Source organism: Coenobita brevimanus, chromosome 75 (genome assembly GCF_032717465.1).
Source record: "Coenobita brevimanus isolate Jiangsu-jjx chromosome 75, ASM3271746v2, whole genome shotgun sequence".
Classification (NCBI taxonomy): Eukaryota; Metazoa; Arthropoda; class Malacostraca; order Decapoda; family Coenobitidae; genus Coenobita; species Coenobita brevimanus.
In genome coordinates, this window is record NC_137028.1 from 2,063,861 (window position 1) to 2,090,453 (window position 26,593).

The following is a 26,593-nucleotide window of genomic DNA, read 5'->3' on the forward strand; positions in this document are numbered from 1 at the left end:
GCCGATGCCTATGATAACCTAACGCCAAACTTATTCCTGTTTTGTTGACAATGAAGCTTGTAGACCACGTCGTTAGGTCTTTCCGAGTGGCAAAACTTTTCCGTGACAACACAGAGCGTATTAATAACATTGATTTCTCTTCTGGTGGCGATCTTCTGGTATCTTCTAGTGATGATGACCAGATCGTAATATATGACTGTGAGAAGGGCACGTAAGTATGGACAGCATAAGTGTAGTATTCAGCATTTGACTTGCCTGATCGTGAATTGCTTGATGAGTCTCTTCTCCAGTCATTATAACCAAAATAAAACGATGGTTCCTTTGTAATCTAACTAGGGTGGTTTGGATCCGCTTCAAGGCAAAGTTAGAGTTTGGCATATTCTCTAGACATGAATACTGTAGTAGGTATTTGTGAATACTCATTTCGATCACACTTTTTTATGTTATACAGAAGTAAGGTGTAATTAAGGTGGTATGTGAGCAGGAAAGGTATACCAAGGAAAGATCAGTTCAGGTTTCAGTTGAAATTTTATTTCCTGTTGGTAAATGGGGGCAGGGTGGCACAGTGGTAGAATGTCGGACTCGGGACCAGGGTGTTGTGAGTTCGAGCCGTGCCCAGTAGCTGCTATGCCAGGAGGGATAGCACCCTCCTGTCAACTAGCAGGGCTATATGATCTAATAAGGTTTAGCTCTGGGGAACATTTCCCTTTTCCTGTTGGTAATGTTTTTAGTTTGCCCATAGGCCTACTTGTTTTTGGTATTTTTTTTTTTTTTTTTTATGCGAGGAAGAAGGAACCAAAGGCCATGAGCCCGCAGTAACAGTTCCCTCCAAGAGAAAAACAAAATACAATAGAGAGCCAAATTCAAGATCCGATCATTTTGAGATGCCTGGACACACTGCGTTTGAAAGACTGGAGATCATAGGCAGGAGGAAATACAGACAGAGGGAGACAGTTCCAGAGCTGACCTGTTGCATGAATGAAAGACTGGGAGTAACGGTTAACTCTTGCATTAGAGAGTCGGACAGAAAAGGGATGAGAGTTTGCTGCCAGACGGGTGCTACGCGCCCGTCGTAGAGGTGGAGGAATGCAAGCAGACAGTTCAGAGGAGCAGTGACCATTAAAGTAGCGATAGAAAAGAGATAAAGATGCAACAGTGCGGTGAAGAGACAGAGGTTGAAGGGAGTCAGTAAGAGGAGGAGAGTTAATGAGACGAAAAGCCTTTGACTCCACCCTATTGAGAAGAGCTGTATGTGGGGAGCCTCCCCACACATGAGAGTTGTACTCCACACAGGGGCGGATAAAACCCCTGTATAGAGTCAACAATTGTGCAGGGGTAAAGAAAGAGCGGAGTCGGCTTAGCACACCCAATCTCTTGGAAGCAGATTTTACAAGAGATGCAATATGATCTTTCCAAGATAAGTCCCGAGTAAATGAAACCCCAAGCATGTTCAAGGATGATGCAGGATTAATCTGAATATTATTAAACAGTGGGTATACCTGTGGAAGATTTTGTCGGGTTGATAGGTGTAAGAACTGAGTCTTAGAAGCATTAAAGACAACCATATTATTTTTACCCCAGTCAGAGATATGAGCCAAGTCAGACATTAGGTGTGCCATAGCCTCATCCCTTGTTTCTTGAAGTAAGAAACCTAAGTATTCCTAATTTTTTAAAGTGGTTATGTGCACCGTTCCAACTTTCATATTTAACAGAAATGACCATTTTATTTAATATATCCCTTCCCATTCCAACTGAAACTGCTGAGGATAAAGCGTACTATATGAGTTAGACAATTGGGAAAAACCTATATTTTTTTGTGAAACCTGATCAAGCCTACACTAGCCTAACTTAACTGTACATGAGCCAACCAAACCAAACCTAACCAGGCTACCCCGGGTTTATATATAGGTTATTTTGTCATTGCACAGTGGTACCACATGATTATTTATTTATTTTTTTTTTTTTCCTCAGTCAAACCAATATTCACACAGTTCTGAGATTGAACTCCACCAGAAAATCAAGGCTGGCATTGTGAAAGTGACCCAGAACATGGCTAATGTTAGGAGGCTAGTTCCCAGTGTCTACTGGTACTGGTAGTTCTTTTACACTAACAGCCCAGATTTTCATAGTTTTGCAGCCTATCTGTCATAGCTCGATGGCAAAATGAAACTACTGGTATACCATGAGTTTGCACTTTTTGCATGACACCACTTCATGACTGGCATCACTTTCAAATGTTAATTTGTTGTTATAAGTCTCTATTCAAGATGCACAGATCGCAGTTATGAAGGTTCCAATGTGCTTGCATGTGTCGGCGATTGTCACCTAATGGCAGCTGTCTTTGCTCTTTGAACTCTAGCACCCTTTCTGTTCGGTCCCACATCCCTGAGGTCACACTCTATGACCTCGTCTCAGGTCTTTTTCAGTCTGCTTCTTGCAAGCCCCTTGCAACCCTACCTTCAATATTCACACCTCTCACCCTCCCTGTCTGTTAAGGATGGTCTGTTGCCTCCACCGTGCCCAATCCTCAGCCATTTGGTTGACCTCATTCCAGCACACACTTGTCTTATAGATACACTATATATTGCCACTCCATCCTTCCATATTATCCTTGATCTTCCCTTCCTCCTCTGTTTCCCACTGTTCTGAATTGAACCTGCAGCCATGCAATCCCCTGACTACTACCATTGACCACTGTTACTTGTTCTGTATTTGTCATATTTAATTAAGAGATTTGTCATGTACTTGGCTGTTTTTTTCTTTCAGATCAAAGAGAACATTGAACAGCAAGAAATATGGAGTTGACCTCATACATTTCACACATGCAAAAAACTCTGCAATTTATAGTTCAACCAAAATTGATGGTATGTGTAGTGAATGTTGTTTTCTAGTTGTGACCATACAATTCATATACTTTGGCTGTGAACAGATGTGTACCATACCTTTATGTTCATTCTCCAAATTATGGTTATCAGATCATTGTTATTGAGTTTTGTGAATTAAGCAGCAACCGTACCATAATTTTATGAATGTGTATATTTTTTTTCCAGATACCATCAGGTACTTATCTTTACATGATAATAAGTACATCAGATACTTCCCAGGGCACACAAAAAAGTAAGTGATTTTTTTTTTTTTTTCTAGATCTTTTGATCAGGCTTGGAAACCTTGTTTGGTCGTGAATATCCTAGTAACCCGACAATATAGCATGGGCTTTTATTGAAATTGATGAGTTCCCATGCAGAACATGTCTAGAATGTTCCTTTAAAGTGTAAGTATAAACTGTTATTACCTTGACATGAGTCAGCCAACTGCTGATTCATAAAATTGAATTTTGATGTCAGAATGCCATGTTGGTAGCCTACTGAATTTTTAAGTACAGTTAACTCTCAATTATCTGGCATCATTCAGCCAAGCCCTACGCAGGTTAAAGTAAAATGCCGGATATTGTGTAGTAATCCCCATCGTCTCATTATTTGACATCAAGCCATATATTGTGTTACTATCAGTCTTGAACCTCTATCCTGAAAACTTTCCCATGAGTAAAAGATGAAAATTAAGCATAAAATACAATAAAGTAATAATACAATACAGTATTACAGGGCTGGTTGGCTACCGCTTTTGAGCGGTTGATACACCCCAATGCTGGATATTGCATAGAACCACTGGTTATGTCCCGTTTTGGCACTGGTTAATGCTTTAATACTGTATATCCAAGCCAGCAGCAGCAGATATTTTGTTGGGCTGGATATTGCGATGATGGATAATTGAGAGTTTACTGTAATCTGTAAGTTTTCAATTTTGTTGTTGGTTAGTCTAGTATATGCTCGACCGGAAAGACGGGTTGCTCGACAACAACTTATATGAAGAGATTTGTTGGATCATAGCATTCATTACAGCTGAAGTTCAGTAAAAGAAGATTCATTTTAATGAAGGTTTATCTTGTGTAAAAGACAGGGATGTGTCATGTCCCCATGGTTGTTCAAGCAGTACATTATGGATGGGGTAATAAAAGTGATACCGTACGAGGTAGGGCAGTGGATGTTGGAGCAACCCTAATGAGAGAGGGCAGTGTTTGGAAACTGCCTGTACTGTTGTTTACAGATGATACAGTGTTGTTAAGTAATGACAAATGGGAACAGCAAGGCTTGATGAACGAGTTTAGGAGTGTGTCTAAGAAACGGAATCTAAAGGTGAATGTAGGGAAGAGTAAATTTATGGTCTTTGAGAGAAATGAGATCACTGGATGTACAGTGAGGCTGGATGAGGAGGATGTGGAAAATATGGGTGTGTTTCAGTTCTTGGGTAGTGTGATGAGTGAGGGTGAAGTATGAAAGGGTACAACAAGGAGGAAAGGTTGTTGGGTCTTTGAAAGCAGTGATAAGGAACTGGGAAGTGAGCATGGAAGTAAAAAAGTCGATGCATGACAGCATTTTGATTCCTCCTGTAATTTATTGACATGCAGCTTGGACCTTGTTGGAAGGACATCAGTCTAAATTGAGAGTAGTGAAAATGAGTTATTTGAGAAGAGCATGAGGAGTCACATGGAGAGACAGACTGACAAATGAGGAAGTGAAGGAGTGCAGAGGTGTGGGTGTGGATGTGATAGAAAGCATTAGGAGAAATACATTGAGGTGGTTTGGCCATGTGGAGAGGATGGAGAGTGAGAGACTAACGAGGAAAGCGTATGTGAGTGAGGAGGAAGGGGGGAGAGGGAGGGGGAAGCCGAGGATGAGATTGAGGGATGGAGTGGAGAGGTATATGAGTGAGGGGAGTGTGAGCTGGGAGCAAGGCAGTGAAGTGGCATTGGACAGGATGACATGGAGGTGATTTGTTTGTGGCCACCTCTTATGGGATTGAGGCGTCTGGCAATAGATAGATAGATAGATAGATGGAGATTTTTGCAGCATATTGAACAATTTTGTTGGTATTGTAAGACATGAATTTATTTGTTGCAGAGTGGTAACACTGAGTATGAGTCCCATTGATGACACATTCATCTCTGGTTCATTGGACAAGACTCTAAGACTATGGGACCTTCGCTCACCAAACTGCCAGGGGATGATGCATGTTGGGGGGCGTCCAGTTGCTGCATTTGATCCTGAAGGTCTCATCTTTGCTGCTGGAATAAGCTCAGAGCAAATTAAGTTGTATGATTTAAGGTAAGATGAAAGTGAGAAGTAGTGTTACTCACCCATCCACTAATATTATGATAATGACAGCATTAAATGTCAGTCAATGAAAACATTAAAATGGGTGATTCAGACTAATTCACATAGCTTCTAGGGTTTTTCATTTGTCATAAGTCAGGTCAGGTCAGGTCAGGCATGGATCTGCTATGGTACTGGTACCATGTAGCCTAGCCTAATCCAGTACTACCTGTTTCATGGTTGGGTTGTCAGCAACTAAATTGACATCCCCATTGGTCTTGACCAGTGAGGAGGGTTACAGTACTAGACACCTAGCAGGATGAACAATAAGATTTTTCAGAGACAAATCAGCTTCACAAGCTGATGTTCATCTAGTAGGGTAGGGTAGGTGGAACTTGTTAGTCATGGTTGACAATGCACCTGGATAGCCAGACTCAGTGCCCACAGAACTCACACCCCAATCTGTAAACTAGCAGTTAGTTCTCCTTTTACTAGGGAGGTTGGGGGAATGGGTTGCAACTTATCCCCATTAAAATTTCTGCTGTCAAAAAATTTAAGATGAGGGAGAGGGATCAGGGTCAGCCAGTCTTGTTTGACCGTGATCCAGGATTTTTGCTGGGGGTCCTTCCTTATGCTGTATGTTGCTAAGTCATGGCCCTTGTCCCAGCCCAGTCAGAGATCCTGTTAGGCTGACATGAATCATGAAGGTTGCTGGGTACAGCTCAAGGAACCCCCCAAGCTGGTTGTAGGTGATTTAGTTCCTACCCCCATCCTGTTTGTAATAGGTTCCAGAGGAATTACAGAGGACAGATGAACCTGAAGTGTTACTTGTGAGTATAGCCTTTGGAAAGTATTTTGTGTGGGGATTTAGAACATCCTAGGCCTCTTAGGGGATGACCAGCTGCCTTTGTTATCACAAGAGGTGGGATAACGGGTTGGCATAGCTGCATTTGCTCAGGTGTGATGGCCAGGTCATGGGGAGATCTGCAGTGAAGGTTGAAGATGCTGCTGGTGTGGCTGTGACAATGGTGCCCTTTTTATGGGTGATGCTTTGGCAATTTCTACTTGCTTTTCTTTCTTTGTTGACAGCGTTATTTCAATTGATGACTATATAATGCCAGTGGGGTTGAAACATATTTTGGGTTTCCTGTCTCTTACCGCAGAGAATGTTCCTACGATGGTGAGTGACCTTGAAGCAAAGGAGCATTTCTTCGTCAAATTTGACTGTGTTGTGGAACAGTGCACCTCACAGGATACTCTGTTGGTCATGTGTGGCCAGTGCAGTTGCCTGCAATACCTTCATGTGTCATTGTAGTCTTCTTTCATGCATGACTGGTCATTATTAATATATAATACATGATGAACTGAGTCACTGCATTCTTGAATGTTAGATGGAATACTGTACAATATTTGATTGCTGGAAAAGTATGACCGAATTATTTGTTTGCCAGCTGTATTTATTGTCACTTAAATATCTGCTAGTATTTTCATCCATATAGGCTGTTTATTCATTACAGATCTTTTGACAAGGGCCCATTCAGCACTTTTCAATTGTCGATGGAAAAGGAGTGTGACTGGACTGGTATTAAGTTTAGCCCGGATGGCAAGACTATCCTCACCTCTACCAATGGCTCAGTCATCAGATTAGTTGATGCCTTTCAGGGAACACCTCTGAAGACATTTGCTGTGAGTCTTTGTTATGCTTTTGTAAGAGAATGCAAATTCTGTAGATAGTATACATTATCTGTAATAATTAGCTGATTATCTACTCTGTACTTACAAAAAATAAAAAAAAAGCATCTTTACACTTTACTGTTTTTACGTTTCAAACCCATGGACAAGCCATTTGAAAATGTTCTCCATTCGCCTTTTATTTATATGTATACCTCTTATTACTTTCAATGCTAAGCAAAGTATGGAATGCATACAATGTATATTAAAAGCTGCAATCAGAACTGTTTGCCTTAGGAAGAAAACGCCAACAGGAACAATGTTAATTGTGAAACCATCAATCACCGGAGTAGATACTTTGTATTTACCTATTTGTAGTATACAGGAATTGAGCAATGCTCGTGTTGTCCTGTCTCCATATCCACATTTATCAAATCTACCTTTACACGCATGAATGTTTTTCTCATGCACCACCTCTTTGTCTAAGTCGTTCCAAATATTTAAGTATTTATCTAATATACCTAATTGTGATATACACGGAATGTACTATGCTCGTGGGCTTCCCTCGCTGTTTCTCAATAAGTCAAATTTAGCTTTAAACTCGTTTAAGTTTTTAGACTGGACGATCTCTTTGTCCAGGCTATTCCATAAGTCTATACTTCTGTAAGGAAAGCTATATTTCTTGATATCCTTCAAGCAGCTTGACTTTTTCAATTTCATTCCATGTCCTCTTGTTGCTCTCTTATCCCATACAAACAGATCTTCTTTGTCAATTTTATCTACTCCCACCATGGTCCTGAACACCGCAATCATGTCTCCCCTCTTTCTCCTTTCCTCTAACGAAGGCAAATCCAGTTTTTCCAGCCTCTCTCTGTATGACAGGTCTGTCAGACTGGGGACCATCTTGGTTGCTGTTCTTTGTATTCTCTCAATCTTGTTTATATCTTTCTTTTTGTGTGGGGACCACACTACCGCTGCATATTCTAACCTGGGGCGGATCATGGCCACTATCAATTTTTTCATCATTTCCTCATCCATATAATGAAATGCTACTCTTATGTTAGTCAAGAGTTTATAAGTCTCTCCAACTATCTTGTTAATGTGCTTTTCTGGTGACAAACTATCTTGGACCAGCACTCCCAAATCTTTCTCTTCTCTCCTTTTTGTGATTAATTCATTACCCAAAAAATAATTCAGTGATGGTCTCCTGGTACTTTTACCCATTTCCAATATTTTACATTTCTTTACATTAAATTTCATTTCCCACGTCCGGCTCCAATTGTGTATCCTATCCAAATCCTCCTGCAGTATTTTACAATCCTCCTCAACCTCTATCATCCTCAAGATCTTTACATCATCAGCAAACAGACTTGCATAACTGTTCTCTCCATCTACCATATCATTTACGTAAATCAGGAACATTACTGGCACCAACACTGAGCCTTGAGGGACTCCACTTGTTACTTCCCTCCATCCAGACATCTTTTCCTTTATTACTGTTTTCATTTGTCTGTCTCTCAAAAAGTCTCTCATCCATTCCAGAAGTTTCCCCTTTAGTCCTCCTATATATTCTAGTTTCCACATTAGTCTCTTATGAGGTACCTTGTCAAAGGCCTTCTCTAAGTCTAAGTACACACAATCCACCCAACCATCTCCCTCCTGTACCACATCAATCGCTCTTGAGTAAAAGCTCAACAAGTTTGAAACACATGACCTTCCACTTCTGAATCCAAACTGACATTCAGCCAAAATATTCATCTCTTCCAGATATTTTATCCATCTGTCTTTCAGGATTCTCTCACACAATTTTGCGACCATGCTGGTTAGAGACACTGGTCTATAATTCAGGGGTTCTTCCCTGTTTCCTCCCTTGTAAATTGGTACCACATTTGCCCTCTTCCATTCTTTTGGCACTTTCCCCTCTTCCAGTGAGCATACAATTAAGCTGTGAATTTTATCCGCCAGTTGTTCTCTGCATTCCTTCAGTACCCAATTAGAAATTCCTTCAGGTCCTGGGGCTTTCCTTACATCTTGAGTTTCCAGTAATTTATACACTTCCTGTACCTCCACTTTTATATCTTTCATCACCGGAACATTTCTAATCACTCCCTCCCCTTCCACAAGCTCCTTTTCTTTAGTGAAAACTGATTGGAAACGTTTGTTCATTATTTCTGCTTGCATTGCCGCATCCTTAAAGACCTCTCCTTCTACTCTCAGCTTGGTGATTCCTTCCTTTTGTTTCAGTTTGCCATTAACAAATCTATAAAACAGTTTGAGTTCATCCTTGCATTTGTCAATTATACCTTTTTCAAAATTCCTTTCTCCTTCTCTACGTATTCTTGTGTACAGTAATCACTCTAATATCCGGACGCCCAATATCCGAACATCCCCACTATCCGGACATAAGAATGTTTCATACTGTACTTTTTTCCATACTATACTTACCTCATTTCACTCTTTAATGTCCTTTATTGGTGTGAATAGGGTGTTAGGAGCTATGCATGTGCAGTAGGAAGGTGTTTTTCTGAGTTAGGCTAGGTTAGGGTCCATAAGTACCAGTCCAGGAGCCAGTCACCAGAATGTTTATTACTGTATGAACCTACTTCTAAACCCTCATTTTATGTTTCTTTTGCATTTATTTCAGTCATTTATGTGCCTTATTGGTGTGATTTGGGTCTTAAATAGGTGCTATGCATGTCCAGAGGGAGTTGTATAGGTGTTTCTCTGAGTTAGGGTCCATAAGTACAAGTCCATAAGCTGGGGCCCAATATCTGGACAGAACCAATATCCGGACCTACCTATGGCTCTATTAATCCGGATATTGGAGTGATTACTGTATTCATTTCTTGTTCTTTTATATTCTTCCTTTGTTCTGTCGTTACCTCTCTTTCTCCAATTGTTCCACGCCTTATCTCTCTCTTTTTTTGCTATCATACACCTTCTATTAAACCACTCCTTTTTCCTGTTTTCTTTCCCTCTTACTCTTGGTACAAATTTTTCCACTCCCAAATTATAGAGGTCTAGAAAGATATCCCACTTCCTCTGTATCTCTCTTGTTTCTCTGAATTTTCTCCAATCCGCATTTTCAAAAAAGTTTCTCAATCCTGTAAAATTTGCTTTCCCAAAGTTTTATCTTCCCTGTCTATGAAGCTCGTCTCTTGGCTCGACGTTTCCTATTAACATCTGGAACTCAATGACCACGTGATCACTTTTTCCCAAAGGACAGAGATATTCCAATGATTCTATTACATCAGGTTCTTTGGTGAACAGTAAATCTAACCTTGCTGGTGTGTCCTCACCTCGAAACCGTGTCTCTTCTTTGACCCATTGCATCATCACATTATTCATTATTATATTTAATAACATAGTGCCCCACGAATCCTCGCCACCTCCCGAGTACCATTCCTCCCAGTTCACCTCTTTACAATTAAAGTCACCCACCAAAATTATATTATTGCTTTTCTCAATTATTTTTTGCAAGTAGCTAGCCATATCTGACAGCATCTCATGGTATTCGTCATCCTTCCATGCTTTCGTCTTTGGGGGAACATACACTACCGCCATATCTCTCTTAACATTCTCTCCAGTTTCTAATTTCATATATATCACTTCAGCCCTGCCTTCTCCCATTTCCACAGTGTGTGTGTGTGTGTGTGTGTGTGTGTGTGTGTGTAAGTCAGTAAATGGTGGTTAAGTTGTCTTCAGACTTAAATGTCTTTAAGGATTTAATTTGATACCAGTAATATGTATGTGTTATTACAGGGTCACCTTAATAACAAGGGCATCCCACTTGAAGCATCTTTCAGTCCAGACTCCCAGTTTATCTTCAGTGGCTCAACAGATGGTAGAGTACATGTTTGGAATGCAGAGACAGGCTATAAGGTATGTGTAGCAACATTGCCTTGGGAAAACTAGTCATCCAGACAGCTGTTGATATTTGTGGTAATGCTGTCCATAACTTTCAAATGACAGATGTAATGTTTTATTGCTGTTTCAGGTTTGGTCAAAAGAGATGAAAGTAATTCTAAGTGTAAATGCCCATATGCTAATATTTAGTACTGTACAGTGGGACTTTGGACTTATTTGATTAGAGAGTATGATTCTTTTGTTGTTGTCTCTGACAACCAGCATTTGAGCCTGCGGAGGTTGGTGTCGTTCACCTGGGTAGGAGGGTTTTAAAAACCTCCAAGGACAACTAATGTTTTACCCTGGCTGCTGCCAAACAGTTTTACTTACCGTACCAAGGAGAAACTTCCCAAGGTCTGAGGGTCAGTAGTATGTGCATTTCTGTTTTTCTTCAGAATCTAGCATTCTCAGTGGCAAAGAACACTGAACGTTTACATCATAATATTGGTGTCTGCTGTTTAACATTTGTGTATCAGCTTTTTATTAACCAGTGTCCTTATTGATGTGGTGTTGCAGGTGTGTGTGCTGAATGCAGACCACACGGGTCCTGTGCAGTGTGTCCAGTTCAACCCTAAGTACATGATGTTGGCATCTGGCTGCACCAATATGGTAAGGCCCAATTCCTTCCCCCTCCCCTTTATATATACTATATATATATATATATATACTGTACAGTATATATATATATATATTAGTTTAGGGTGAGGTGTTCTTGCTGGTAAGTTATATTAACAGTGTCTGTAATCAGAGAGTATATTGTACATTGTTTGATCATCAAGTAGTTCCATGTCAGAAAATTTCAAATAACTGGAGGATCTTCATGCAGTTTTTTTTTTTTTTTTTTTTTTCCCCATCAACCAGTTACATCCCATGGTCTTTCCATTTTAAGCCGTAAAGCTTGATGATCATCTTGCTGTATCCAGATTATTATGTTTAAGTGAGATTTTTGCAACCAAACAGGTTAGATACAGCCACCATTAGCCCTCTGTGGTAAGATGGACTTGTAATGAGTCACAGTAAATGTACATTGTAGCATCATCTAATCCCTTTTTGCCCTATATAAGCAAGGTAGGGGCTAAGGACTACACGGCTCAGTTAAAACATTTAAGTTATGTCCAGCCAGACTTGCCCCTGAGTGGCATTTTATGAGCAGTTAACCCCAACCATCCCTCAGTAGAAAACCCTACAGGCTCCATCCTGTCAGAGCACTTTAATCCACCAGACCACACGGTTTCATTTGGTTTATAGTCATGCTGTCGTGTATCTGGCTCAGGGCAGTGGACACCCCTGCCCTGTACAGTATAATCCCTCGGGTCACCCTTGGTCGAGGTGTAGCACTTGTTATCCCACCAAAAGGTAGACGGTGGTTGATTACTATCATCGTGGGAGGTACTGCCATAGGTGACATGGGACCTAGGCCAAATAGCTGGCCCAGCATAACACTCCCAGGTGAGGAATTCAACCACATCAAGCAATTAAAATCTGGGCTGAGACTATGATTCATATATACCTTCTATACAGAGCTCATCCTCTTGGAGCCATGCCTTCTTTTTTCTTGCACCTTGCCATGTGGAAAGGTCCTGTTCCACCTGGCAAGGTGCCGTGTGCCACAAGAAGGCAGCTGCTTGCTTGTGGTTGATGGGTTTTCTCAGCTAGGCAGACCCAAGTAGAGCAACAGTAATCCTTAGTTTTCATTAGTGTCCCTGTTTAATCATTGATACGTAGTGAGGTGTTCAGTGTATTGAATTTTAGTTATATATTGTGCAGGTTTATATCCAAGGGGTGGTTGGGTTCATTGCTCACATAATGCCACTCAGGGATGAGTGAGGCTTGTCACTCTCATCCTAAATATCAGGACCAACTTGCCTAGCCTTGGGCTCCTACACTCCTCATAGGGCAACACAGGATTAGATGATGATGATTGGATATGCATTAAGCAGCCACTGTTTATCAACAGGCATTTTGGTTACCAGCACTAGAAGACATGTGAGGAAAGAAGAACCATTATCGTGATCCCTGAAGATGTGCAACTTCATTTGTCACTATAGCAGTAAGCTTCTTAAAGATGCTTTTTTGTATTACTAATTCCAGCATACCAAGTTCATTATATTAGAGATCTGACACAAAGTTTTTTTGTGAACCAGCTCTTCATCCATGCAAGTTATTACTTTATCATAGCAGATGTAATTATGTGTTATTATTTAAGACTGGATTTTCTGTATCTGAGACATTAGTAAGTTGTTGATAGAAAGAGAGTCCTTACTTGAACAAAAATAGAAGGAGACCTTGAAGTGATTAAACTTTAGTGTGATTATTTTTTTATATCTCATTTGGACAAGTTGAATATTGATAGATATGGTTTATAATAATATATTTTGAGCTACAATGAACACCCAGCACTCAGCTATGATATAGCAGTCAGGTACTGCATTGCTGCAATACAGAGTATGATTATAACCATGTAAGGTGTGTGAAGTTAAAGTACCTAATGTTCAGGGGTTCTCAGGAAAGAGCAAGACGTCAGAGATGATGATGACCTTGAACTACAGTATCCATTTTCTGTTCACAGTACCTAGTTTTGTTTAAGTGGTTAATATAAGGGTACGGTTTGGCATTTTCCTCTTTAAAAAAAAAAAAAAAAAAAAAAAGTTTTGATGGAGAAATGCGAAAATTGATACTTGGTGAGGTTGATGTAGCAGTTGCTTTAGCAAGGTAGATACTGTATTGCTAAGTAACTTGAATGGTTGGTGTGTCATGTAGTAACAGGAGAGGTAAAGAATAGTATGGGACTATTTTTATTTGTCTTGGAAATATTAACAAGTCTCTCACACGGAACGAGTATAAGTCCCGGGTAGCTACCTCCCTGTCTCGCTATCTGTCTCTCTCTCTCAAATCGCTAAGCCCTTCTCCCGTGACCTGTCTCTAGGATCGCTTGTCCCCTTCTCAACTCTCTTTCCTAAAATCTGGTGTAGCAGGGGTGTGTCACGTGTGTTCCTCGTGGATGGAAAGCTTAAGGAGCCTGTGTGTGAGTATGTGTGTATATGTGTGTGTATGGTTACTAGGTCTTTGTTCATGAGAGGACTGCTGACAGCTAACTGCATCATCTCCTTACTGGCCGCTGTCGTCAGCTTTCCTCAGTGTTAAGAGTGTGTAAGCATGTTTAGCACTGCTCGATTCTCGCAGACACAACACCTTCTCATCATCTGACTCCCTGCTTCTATCTATCTATTTATCTATCTATCTATTATGATTTGTAAATATAATATGGGGTCCTACCCAGTTCATGAGCTACGTCAGATAGTTAGTCAAGGCATACATAAACATAAATTGAAGCCACTGTTCCGTAGTAGGGAATTTATGCAATATTACCCGTACTTAGAAGCAACACTAACACCAACATCAGTGATAGTTCATGTACCATTCATCACTGAAGACCTGTTCACAGTATACCAAATACACCCTTTTCCCTATAAAAATAACAACACTTTGGTCATCATCAACATCAACACAGACACCGAACTCATCATGGTCTCCAAGAGACGAGACACTGTCACTTTCGCAAGTGAGTCAACGATTGAGCGAAAGTGCCGCACATCCTTACATGCTGTTCATCTTTGTCCTGCGTACATTTTCACGTTTCAGCCTACTGATACGGTCCCTTGTGAAATGGCTATCATCAGCAATAACAATATTCATCATCATTGCAACTTCACTTTTGCTCCAGATAAACTTGTACACCATCAACGCATTGGACACTCACAGTTTTTTTATTTCCCTCATAACACATCAGTTTACATAGTCTGTCCAGATATACCACCATCTCATACATCAGCCTCAGGATTATACATAGCACCAGACTACTGTGCGGTATTTACACCATCCATATCTACTTTATCCACCATCAGTCACTACGCCATTATCAACCATACTCACAAACATTTCCACCCACTGCCTAATATGAACTTAAACATGAGCACAAGTATTAAGCTGACTTCACCTAAGGTTGAAACTATGCAGCTGATCAATGAAACAATGAAGCCCTGGGAAGATTTGAGTTTGAGTATGTTCAACCCATATTATGTGTATAGCCCAGCACCTACTGTCTTTATAATCGTCTGCATTGTAGTTGCAGTACTGCTGTTCGCAATGCACAGAATGCATGCAAGAATTGCTAATTTGGAGTCATTATTTAGTGGGGGGAGAGTTAACATCACAGTTAACCACCCTGAATGAAGTGTATATATTTTGTATATAGTATTAATTATATATATAAAAAAAAAAAGATAAAAAAAAAATAATAATAATACAAAGAAGAATGAACCTTATATGGCAGACCAGTACCATTATCTTTAAATGAAATATTAATAACTCTTACAATAATCTTAATTTTAAACTATTTTTATTCTTGCATGTATGCATTTCACTATAATAACCCAAGTACATACTGTATTACAGTTAAATAATTTACTTTAATGCATTTCTTCAAATATGTATACAACTTATTTAAAATGTAATATTACTGAATAATCACTATTTACTATGAATAATATATGTATACAATATTCATACAATTATGTTACTTTACAATATTATGTATTTCACTTAATTAGCTTATAAGTTCATTATAATGTGTATGTAGTATGTATTAATATATTATAACTATTAAATGTCGATGGTACGCCATTTTTGCGCGGCCGAGCAGTGTGGTAGGACCCCATATTATATTTACAAATCATAATAGATAGATAGATAAATAGATAGATAGAAGCAGGGAGTCAGATGATGAGAAGGTGTTGTGTCTGCGAGAATCAAGCAGTGCTAAACATGCTTACACACTCTTAACACTGAGGAAAGCTGACGACAGCGGCCAGTAAGGAGATGATGCAGTTAGCTGTCAGCAGTCCTCTCGTGAACAAAGACCTAGTAACCATACACACACATATACACACATACTCACACACAGGCTCCTTAAGCTTTCCATCCACGAGGAACACACGTGACACACCCCTGCTACACCAGATTTTAGGAAAGAGAGTTGAGAAGGGGACAAGCGATCCTAGAGACAGGTCACGGGAGAAGGGCTTAGCGATTTGAGAGAGAGAGACAGATAGCGAGACAGGGAGGTAGCTACCCGGGACTTATACTCGTTCCGTGTGAGAGACTTGTTAATATTTCCAAGACAAATAAAAATAGTCCCATACTATTCTTTACCTCTCCTGTTACTACATGACAGGTGTCTCAAATGTATTGCCATGTGATAGATTGTTGTTTGTTGGGTGTTTACTGTAGTTGTGAAGGGTAACAAAATATTAGTGAAAACACAGTGTCTTGCTGTTCAACATATTCAGGTTAACATAGCATCAGGAAAAGTAAAAAGTGAAGTACGATAATTGCCATGAAGCTAATTTCAGGTGATACAAATTAAGATGTAGCTTTAAGTGCACACAATATTATTTTACATTATGTTTATTAATAAATTAACAAAGCTTAATTTTATCTCTTTTTATTTTGTCATACTTGGGATTGCCAGTGACGTATGTAATGTTACTTCAAGTATTTTTTACCATACTGTGACCTGCAAGTGTTCAATAAGTATTTTCAGGCTTTATTCATTTGTTGTTCATTGTTATAGTAATGCTGGTTATGTGCATTATAAGGACAGTATTTAGAGACTCAGTTCTGTTGAATTCAGCATTTCAGGTTGTTGATGTGATTGTAGTGCATCCATTGGAATAGGTTATGCTATTTTTGGCGGAGTTTACTTTTCCGTTGTAGTGAAATTTAGTTTGCACTGATTAACTTATCCTATTTACAGGTATCAGATCTCTTACCCAGCATCCAGAAAACTGACATGCCCAAAGACCATCGAATTTATTTTTGGTCAACTTCTATTATTTCCCTTGCGTAAACTCAAGGGTCTGCATTTTATTGTGCTTTGGAAACTTTTTAGTGCCTTTTCCTCAGCAATATGTTTTATTTGTATTGCCTGTATATTGTCTTTGACATTACAGTTTTTGTATTTCCCAATGGTTACGTATTTTACTTAAATAGCTTAAAAGAGAGTTTTAGTGGTTTTCCTCGTCAGTGTACAGTATTTTGTTTATGACGACAATATTTCTTTCATATTTTTTTTTTTTTCCCCTCTAGTGCTGACATTTTGCTTACATAGCATAAAAGAGAGTATTGATACTTTGTATGCAGAGATAAACTGGTAAGGAAGAGGTTCTAGAAAGGTTCCCAAGTGTCAACAATATGACCATAGGTGATACTCGCATTGTTTCAGTGTAGATCATGTCGAGCTTGTGTACACATATTTATTAGTGGAGTGTATGTTTATTTAGCTCTGATTTTATTGTGAAACTGTAGCATATTGTCCATTGTTTAGAAAGAAAGCACCATACAGGCTCTTTTCCATATAATTGGAGTATGTTTCCCAAAATATCATTCCCTTTTTTCTTACAGTTGTTATTGTAAGTTGGGGGAATTGACCAGTCACCTTTAGAGGTAGCAGTGAAACTTTATTACAGGCAGTTTTTCTCTAATTTTCTCTGGGTTTCTGTAGAGATGACAGTGAAACTTTATTTTAAAAATTCTCAAAATTTCTATTTACTGTATTTCTTTAGCAGTAGTAGTGAAACTTTACAACAGGGAATTTTTCCCATATTTTATGTAGTCTGCTTTAGAGATAACAGTGAAACTTTTTAATAGACAAGCTTTTCTCTAATTTTGTGTGGATATCTTTAGAGATAGCAGTGAATTTTTACGACAGACAGTTTCCTCAAATTTTCTGCGGATTTAGCAGAAAGTAGGGAGAGAACACTGGTAAGCAAATGCTTGAACCTTCCCTAAAGTTTACTTCCTGTATATAAATGCATGTATATGCTTGTATTTGTAACTTGTTTGAAAAACGTCAAAGAACAAACAGGCCAGAGGGCACATTCAAATTGAACTTGCCCTGTACCATAGCCACATTTGACTCTGAATGGAACATTTGTCGTTATTGGGAGTGTTATTTTGGTGTCTGGTATTTCTTGTCTGTCATTTTACACTTTTTGAACTACAAAATAATAGGAAAATGCCTTGAGAAACATGGCCTAGGTACGTGTGTAGTAATTTTCAGATCAATTAGCCTGAAATAAAGCTGAGACCATGGTATTGATTATTGATAAGAAGAATGAGAACACCCAAAAGAAACAAAGAAAACACACAAAAATGTTCCTTTAGGGAAATTTACAAAAACAGATTTAAAAAAAAATAAAGCTTATAATGAGGGCATAATATAAGGGCAGTGACATCCAGAAAAGAAATTAAAATACCACATTGTGTCCAGTGACAGATCAATTCCATGTGGGTGTTTTTTTGTTGAATTCTTATCAAAATTCTGTCTGTCTGTCTGTCTGTCTCTCTCTCTCTCTCTCTCTCTCTCTCTCTCTCTCTCTCTCTCTCTCTCTCTCTCTCTCTCTCTCTCTTTGAACTACCACATTGATTTATGTTAATTCTGAGTAGTTATGCAAGAAGTAAGTACAGAGGTGATATTTAATGAAGGATAGTAAGAATGCAAGGTAATCTTTTCAGGGGTATAAGAGCCTTTTTTAATAGTGGAAGTGACAGATAAGGTATATAATCTTTTCAGGGGTATAAGAGTTGGGAGCAGGGGAGTGAAATGGCGGGGGACAGGGCAACTTGGAAGCGATTTGTTTGTGGCCACCCCAAACGGGATTGAGGCGTCTGGCAATAGATAGATAGATAGAAGAGACCTTTTTAATGATGAAAGTGAGAAATACAGTGGAAGATATTAAGTAATTACTGAAATTAGTGAAAATGTAAATTAATAGTGGCAGGGTTGGAGAATACATTTTTGAGTAGGGGAAGACATAAGAAGAATAAATCACTTTATTTGCCTTAATGTATGCAGTGTTCGAAGAGACCTTTTTGAATAAGGGACGATGGAAGAAAAATAAATCACCTTGACCTGTAGAAATTGGTAAGGACAGGTCACAGCCATTTTCTAATAGACATTGGGTGGTCAGAGAGGAGACTCTATGATGAAAAGGCGACAGAGACAGAAATTAAATTAAGTAAAAATGACGGTCAGAGCACAAGAGTAGCGTATCAGGCCATAAAGGAGTTAACTGGGACTGAAAGGAGAAGGAAGGAAATACCTGTACGAGATAGAAATGGTAATTTGATGACTAAAGATTTGGATATAAAAGGAAGATGGAAAGAGCACTTTGAATCTGTTCTAAATAGACCAGTCCCAGCTGAAGAGGACATTTTGCCAGCCGAGAGAGATTTGCAGATAGAAACAGGGGATATAACTTTGGAAGAGGTAGCAAAATCTATAAAGGAGTTAAAGAATTTTAAGGCTCCAGGTGAGGATGGAATATTCCCTGAAATGCTTAAGGTGGAAAATGACGAGTTGATGAATGCGCTTTTGAAACTTTTTAATGTGGCTTGGGATAATGGTGGAATTCCAGAAGAGTGGAAAAATGGAGTGATTATAAAAATACCAAAAAAGGGAGATTTAAGTGTGTGTGGCAATTGGAGGGGGATAACTTTGACACCTGTAGTTGCAAAAGTCTTTTCCAAAATCTTGTTGAACAGAATAGAGCCAGTAATTGATAAAATTTTCAGAGAAGAACAAGCGGGATTTAGAAAGGGTCGAGGTTGTAATGATCAGATTTTTATTGTAAGGCATCTAATGCAACAAGCTAATGAGATGACAATGCCACTTAACGTGTTTTGTGGATTTTGAAAAGGCATGTGATAGTGTTTCACGTGGAGCTATGTTGAAAATTATGAGATTCTATGGTATACCAGAAAAGTTTGTAAATATTATTAGAAGCCTGCATGAAGGTACTTTTTGTAAGGTAATGGTGGGTGGTTCTTTGAGTGATCCATTTCAAGTTAGGTCAGGAGTGATTCAAGGAGGAGTTCTTTCGCCATTGTTGTTTGTTTTGGTTATGGATTATGTTATGAAAAAGGTTGTAAGGAGAACAGGTGCAGGAATTAACTGGACAGAAAATAAGAAGCTGATGGATTTGGACTATGCTGATGATATTGTACTGATTTGCGGAAGTATTTACGAGATGCAGAGGGTGCTCGATTGTCTGGTGGAGGAAGGAGAAAAAGTGGGATTGGTAATAAATTGTGGAAAGACTGAAATTATTAATATGAACGTGGAGAACCAAATCGATTGTGTAATTGGGAATAATGTGGTGAAGAATGTAGAAAACTTTAAATATCTGGGAATGATTGTATCATCTAATGGATCATTAAACAATTAAATTGAGGAGAGGATTAGACAGGCTTGGCGAGCTGTTGGAATGTTGAAATCTGTTTGGAATAATAATATGCTTTCGGTACATACTAAAGTGAAAATTTACAAGTCCATGGTTAGACCAATTTTAATTTACGGGCATGAGTCATGGTACAGTACAATTGCAACAGATCAGAAAGTATTAGGATTTGAGAATAAAATACTGAGAAGGATTCTTGGGGTAAAGTAGCAAGACAGAGTTACAAATGAAAGAGTAAGGGATATTACGAGAGTGGAAATAGTTAATGAATATGTGAGACTGTCTTGCTGGAAGTGGCTGGGGCACATATATAGAGAAGAAGATTGTTTAATACAGGATGTGCCAGAGTGGATTGCTAGAGGAAGAAGGGGTAGAGGTAGGCCGAGGGAAACCTGGTTGAGGACAATGAAAAAAGAAGCAGGAGAGGAGTGTTGGTGGGACCTGAAGGAGATGGCAAGAGACAAATATTGGTGGAGAGAGTTCATTGAGGCCCTATGCATCCCGTGGGGTGCCACAGGAAATGATTGATTGATTGATTGATTGGTCAGTGATGGTAACCAAATGTGGATACAGGAAAGCTACGAATTTGGAAGGAGTGATGAAATAGGTTAGCCTTTTCATTCCAGTGACATATTTTTCACTTTATCCTTGCATCCTTTATATGATTTGATTCAGATTGAGTGAGCACCCTAGTTCAGAAAGTTCTCTTGAGGGCGAATGTAATTGTATGAGGATAGCAAAAATACAGTATGAGTATGTAATTGGATTGAAGGAGAGGCCTCTGAATCGCACGTGAAGATCACAGAGTGGTTGTGATGGTGGTGGTGGTGATGATGATGATGATAACAGCTTGCAATGTCATAAAGATCAGATAATGAAACTTCTTGATCAAAAGTTCTTATAAAAAATATGAATAATGATGAAATCCCACATATCCTTTATTATAATGTATGTAGTTTTGTATGAAATGGTGAAATAGCAGAACTCTCTCACTTGCGTTCTTCTTGATCTGCTGGAAAGTGTATACAGCTCCTTTTGGAGTGTATCCAGCATGGTGTTGTTATTTACTTTCACGAATTTCATCTTTGTCATTGTCTTTGTATTCACCATCATCATCATTATCACCATCATCTTCATTGTCATCATCATCATGACCCCATTTTCCACCAAAAGATGTGGTCATGTACAACATAAAACCAAGGAAAGGGAAAATACAGAAGTGGGAGAACTATCAACAACATTCCAAGTCAAATGGGCTATGTAGTCATTCAGGCAGATGACTTACAAGTACAATATTACTTACGTGTAGACACCAGTCGGTAGGATTCCAGGTGTAAACAAGATCACAGACATCTTTGTGCTAATTTAAGAAGCCCACTCAACTTACATAATATGCATAAGGCTGATCAGTCATGTGTCCCAGCAAGTACATGCCATAATGAGGTCCAACCCCCACCTGCCGTAAGATTAGTCTGAAGATGTACTGTAACCTGATAGTAACAAAGTATCACCAGCTGCACCGGCGCATTTAGCCAGTTATTTATAAATCTTCACAAAAAGCATTTTGTTACCCTGACTCTTTCTCTTTGCTAACCTTTTTCAGTGTGTCAGTTGCATGGAGAGTAGGCCAGTATACTCTCCCAGACTCTTGTTCTCTAACTTTCTGTTATGCACCACACTACATGCACTTTTCACACTACACACGGTACCCCAATATGTCACAGGGACTGGTGCCGGCAAGATCATGCAGCCAGGAAACTTGCCTCTGTTGCCTAGTGGGGGACATGAAGGTCTGGGGTGCGCTCTGTCAGCATGACTTTAGGGCAGGATGAGGCTGGGGCTCTGATCTGTGCCAGAGGATACAGGGCATTGCAGTTTTCAAACTCTTGCATTCACCTAATAGCGTGCGGCCCAAACCTGGGAGTAGTGCCCCAGAGGGGTGCCCTATCATTGAGTGCATGATGATTGGGCAATCACAGTGCTGAGGTATGCTTGGAGGGTGTCCCTGTGGCTGCCCCAGTGTGGTGCTCTGGGGTCACTGCTGCAGCCATTGGTCATGGCTGGTGGTCGATGGGTCCTCCCCCTGCCTGGGCTTGGGGCTTTGCAAGTGGGTGGGGCCTGTGGTCCATCTCCACCTTTTATTAACCCAACCATGACCAAAACATACATTAATGGCTGGTTCATAAACATCTGTGCATGTGGTTGCGGCCTAATAATGCCCTGTTTCTGTTTTGTCAATTACCGTACTACAGTCTCTGTAGTCATCATGCCAGACTAGTTTTCCAGAGATTTCAGAATCCTTAAAAGACCTCAAAACCAATTCAAATTGGCTGTAAGTTTGCTGGGAAATAGATCAGTTACCTGTAGTTACTACTGTAATTAGTGTTTTTCCCATTTTTAAAAAGTGTGGTAGATGAGGGCACTCACCACCTGCTCAGTCGATGTAGTGCTGCTTTGAGTGTCTGCCCTTTCCTCTCCTCCTTCCTTCCTATTCTGTCTTTCTTTCCTTCATTCTTTCCTCTTGCTTTTGCCTACAGGTGACTTTACACTCCCTTCTGTCTTTCTTTCCTTCATTCTTTCCTCTTCCTTCTGCCTATGGGTGACTCTACACTGAGTGACAAGCCAAATGGTCTCTTTTACACTAGGTAACCATTTGCTATGCTGGGTGGTAGCCATATAACCAAATTATGGCACCTGGTGGTTTAGTGGGTAATAAAGGCACTCCAATCGGATTGAGCCTGTGTAGGTTTATATCCAAGGTATGGTTGGGGTTTATTGCTCATGTTATGCCACTCAGGGATGAGTGAGGTTGGTCACTCTCATCTTAAATGTCAGGACCAACTTGCCTAGCCCTGGGCTCCTATGCTTCTCATGGGGCAACATAGGATTGGATGATGGATGGATGTATATGCAGAAAAAAAAAAAAAATGAAATGTATCTGATTTCCTGAACAAACTCCATAATTGAGAAGGATATTTTGGTAGTTACCACATTGCATTTTTAGACATGTTATTTCAGATATTTCTATAATGCGAATGTTTGTTAAATAGAAGATTTAGCTGAATTAAACTTCAAGGCTTAAAGCAGTTTTTGGAGTAGAGAATTGCTTTGTTTCAGATAAATCCCCCATTAAGTATGCATACACAAACTGTGTATTGCATGTCCCATGAATGCTAAATGACAGTTCAGTCCTTGTTTGTTTGCAAATGCTTTGTCATTCGTTTATGATGGATGTAAGTAAAAGAAAAGATGAAAGAGGAGATAAGGTAGTTGATATGCACCAAGTATTTGGAAATAATTCATTTTTCTGTTGATTATTTAGAGATTTTCCTGTAGATTAGCAAACACAGATTTCCCCATTCAACTTATGATTTAGATGTACAGTATTCTTTAAAGCGATTCCATCTGATGCACTAGTTTACCAAAGTAAACTATTGTACTTATAAGTGCATGTAAAATATGTTCATTGAATCTTCATCTTGTGAAAAGTAGAGGTCGTATAGAACAGAACAAGAAATAATGTTTGTTTTCAAATGTCGTGAGCACACTTTGAAAATATATTGTAAGAAAGTTTGTTGTGGGTGTGGCATATCCATTGCAACCAGGAATAATTGTTACTGAAGTATGTGCAGTGAGCCAGTAAAGTAGCACTTTTTTTTTTTTTTTAAGTAAAGGCAGTCATATTTTTCAGTATACTTATTATAAGCCTTAAGTAACTTCAGGCTTAATAAAAGATTAACTCACTATTTTGGTAATACAGGTTCAGTATTGTTCATTATACAGTATACTGTGTATATATATATATATATATATATATATATATATATATATATATATATTTATATTTATATAGTATACTGTATATATATATATATTCATGTAGTATTAGAATATCGATGTTAGGTCTTAATTACCAGGTAGTATTTCCCTCAACCAATCAGTCATTATTGTGGTGCATAATCTTGAGGCTTTTGCATTTTTTATGCTTTAGAAATTCTTATTGTTCATGTGGGAACAACTCTTACAAGCATATTTTCTAGGGCACTCATACATTGCAAAATGAGAACACTACAAGAACATCAGATCTGCAACCTCCCCAACATACAGTCACCACTGTCATATTCGGTAAATGATTATAAGGTGTTTAAGCAAAATTTGATTCAGTATGTATTTAGTAATAGAAAATATATACTTTACCACAAACCTCACAAGTTACCGTACTGTTCATTTCCTTTGGTTTTGTACAAATAGAATTTTAAGTGATGTGTTGTACATTATCAGGAGCTGATAATGTAGACTGTAATACATAAGTGTGATTGTGAAATGTTTGGAAATATTTCAGTAATTGTTTTCAAGCCGCTAGTGTCAGTGTTGTAACGTGTATTGGTGAATAGGGCAGACTGAGTAACCAGAAGCATATTTTGGATACTGAGTTTTTCTTTAGTCTACACTTCAGTCTCTCGGTGGCTTGGTGATACTCAAATAAAATTTCTGTGTAATGTGTGAGAAAACTTCAGACCCACCGATTCATTATTGAAATAAGGAAGTAATAGTGTTTAGAAATGGTAGAACATGTGCAGATATGTAATTCTCCATTTAGAACAATTTCAAAATAAAGGATAGCTTAATATTGATGAAAACATGTCAGATACTTCAGTCAGCCTTCATGCACAGTAAACTCTCAATTATCTGGTGTAATTCAGCCAAACCCTGTGCCGGATATTGCAAAACGCCGGACATTACGTAGTACCCCTCCATCAGCTCAGTATTCACTGTTGAGCTGGATATTGCATTATTATCCCCCTTAACTATCTTAAAAGCTTTCCCTTGAGTAAAACATGAGAATTAAGCTTAAAATACATTAAAGTAATGACAAAATACTGTAATTCTGTACAATAATACAGCGCCGATTAGCTACCATTTATGAGCTGGTTGATACACCTCAATACCAAATATTGCATAGAACCACCGGTTACATCCCATTTTGGCACCGGATATTGCTGTAACCCTCTCGCATGTGGTGACGCAAAACGCGTTAAAATGATGTTAGGTTGAAGAGTAACCAATGACTCACTTTGACACACCATCAGTGTTGGTCTGAAGGGATGCCAATTAGGCAATTTTGGATAAAAATATTCACCAAAAATTAAGTTTTAGCATTAAGTGCATGAATCTTGGGTGCGTCATGGGGAAGAGTGTCTATTTCAAGGCTAACACTGTCAAATAGTCAGCTTTCTCTTCGGCTTTCGGTGTGAGTGGGGGGTGCATGTGTGATTTTTTGCGATTTACTCAGAAACTATTGGTTGTATCGGAATTCTGAAAACACCTCATGAAAGCTCGTGAAATTCTGCATTTAGACATATGTTTAGCTCTTGCATGATGCAGACACAATTTTGTGCAAGGTTGTTAGGAATTTATTTTCACTGTTGAACAACATTATTCTCACTGCATTTTGATACTTTTATGCATCAGTTTCATGTGATTTTATTAGCTTATCCTATCAGCGAAGATGATGGTATACAATACCAATATAGCCATTTTCTTGGGCAAGTAAAATCCATGGAAACATTTTCCTTTATGCAGAAGTCCAGGCTGCCCTCGCAGCATTTTCTCTCATCATGTGCCACAAACTTACAGAAAACTTACTGTGCATGAGGGGATTAATAGAGCTGAGCCAGCAGCACTGGTTGTTGCTTTGGGCCAGATATTGTGATGACAGATAATTGAGAGTTTACCATAATTGAAAGATGCTGCCGTGTAGCTATAGCCTGGATATTGTAAGTAGCTTTACCAACAGTCAGTACATTTATTATAAATACTGTATCTGTGTGTCAGCAAATACTGTATATCCATGTAGCAGTCCAGTGTATTAAGCAGCTTTCATTGTTGAGTTCATTATACTTTCATTCCATTAAAAAAGTTACATATTTATTGTGAAATCTGTTAACTTTGATAATTAGTGTGATAAAGGATGTTGGTAAAGCAACTTATGCTCTTCCTTGCAGATATAAAAGCTGGTCAATGATTATGTCCGTACTAGAAGAATATTGTGCAGCAACAGACTCACCCATCCCAGCTAAAGCAATAGCTAGTGTAATAGAATGCTGATACATAATCTCAGGTATTGGTAGTATATTTTGACATGATTTATAGTGTTGTCTAGTAATGAGTAACTAGTTATAGGTGAAAAATTATTTGATGCTCTGCTACAGAGGTAGTACATGATCCTCAGATGAATAAGATATTAGTTCAAGCTGCATACTTCTTTTGTAGGCTACAGCTGCACCTGTGCAGAGTTGTATATCCCGGTGTGGTTGTGTTAGGTCTTGTAAATATGTCATCTCTCCCATATTCTGTAATTTCCCTGTATTCTTTTAGAGTTGTAATGCTGATGATTGGAAAATGAAGATGAAAATGTAACTTAAAAAAAGAAATTGAATTCTTACTTGACCTTCCCAAGAAGTATGATGTAATTAGTAAACCAAAATATAGTATCAGAACTGAATCGCACGACAAAAATGACGTACTAGGGAAACTTAGATTTCTTTCCCTCCTTGGAGTGTTTGC

The 26,593-nt window shown here is 38.8% G+C and overlaps 1 protein-coding gene across 2 annotated transcripts; it reads left to right on the forward strand.

Moving 5' to 3' along the window:
- Positions 1 to 26,411, forward strand: Wdr82 (WD repeat domain 82). 2 transcript variants are annotated; one of them, XR_013898852.1, is made up of 9 exons: positions 1 to 211; positions 2,767 to 2,864; positions 3,051 to 3,117; positions 4,959 to 5,162; positions 6,668 to 6,836; positions 10,584 to 10,703; positions 11,244 to 11,336; positions 12,685 to 12,777; positions 26,032 to 26,411. XR_013898852.1 is itself a non-coding variant. In XM_080278845.1 (8 exons), exons 1-8 carry the CDS (start codon positions 51 to 53, stop codon positions 12,715 to 12,717), a joined length of 945 nt encoding a protein of 314 aa, XP_080134971.1. In that variant the 5' UTR covers positions 1 to 50; the 3' UTR covers positions 12,718 to 13,343. The 2 variants fall into 2 exon arrangements, 1 of the variants encoding a protein (XP_080134971.1); XM_080278845.1 differs by lacking the exon at positions 26,032 to 26,411 and having other exon boundaries at positions 12,685 to 13,343.
- Positions 26,412 to 26,593: the final 182 nt, after the last annotated feature.

Bases quoted from the DNA above. Each gene is read 5' to 3' on its own strand.
- Wdr82 (XM_080278845.1), top strand. From the start codon at position 51: ATGAAGCTTGTAGACCACGTCGTTAGGTCTTTCCGAGTGGCAAAACTT. The intron at 10,704-11,243 runs GTATGTGTAGCA...GTGGTGTTGCAG, and splicing joins ATGCAGAGACAGGCTATAAG to GTGTGTGTGCTGAATGCAGA. The intron at 11,337-12,684 runs GTAAGGCCCAAT...GTTTATCAACAG, and splicing joins CATCTGGCTGCACCAATATG to GCATTTTGGTTACCAGCACT.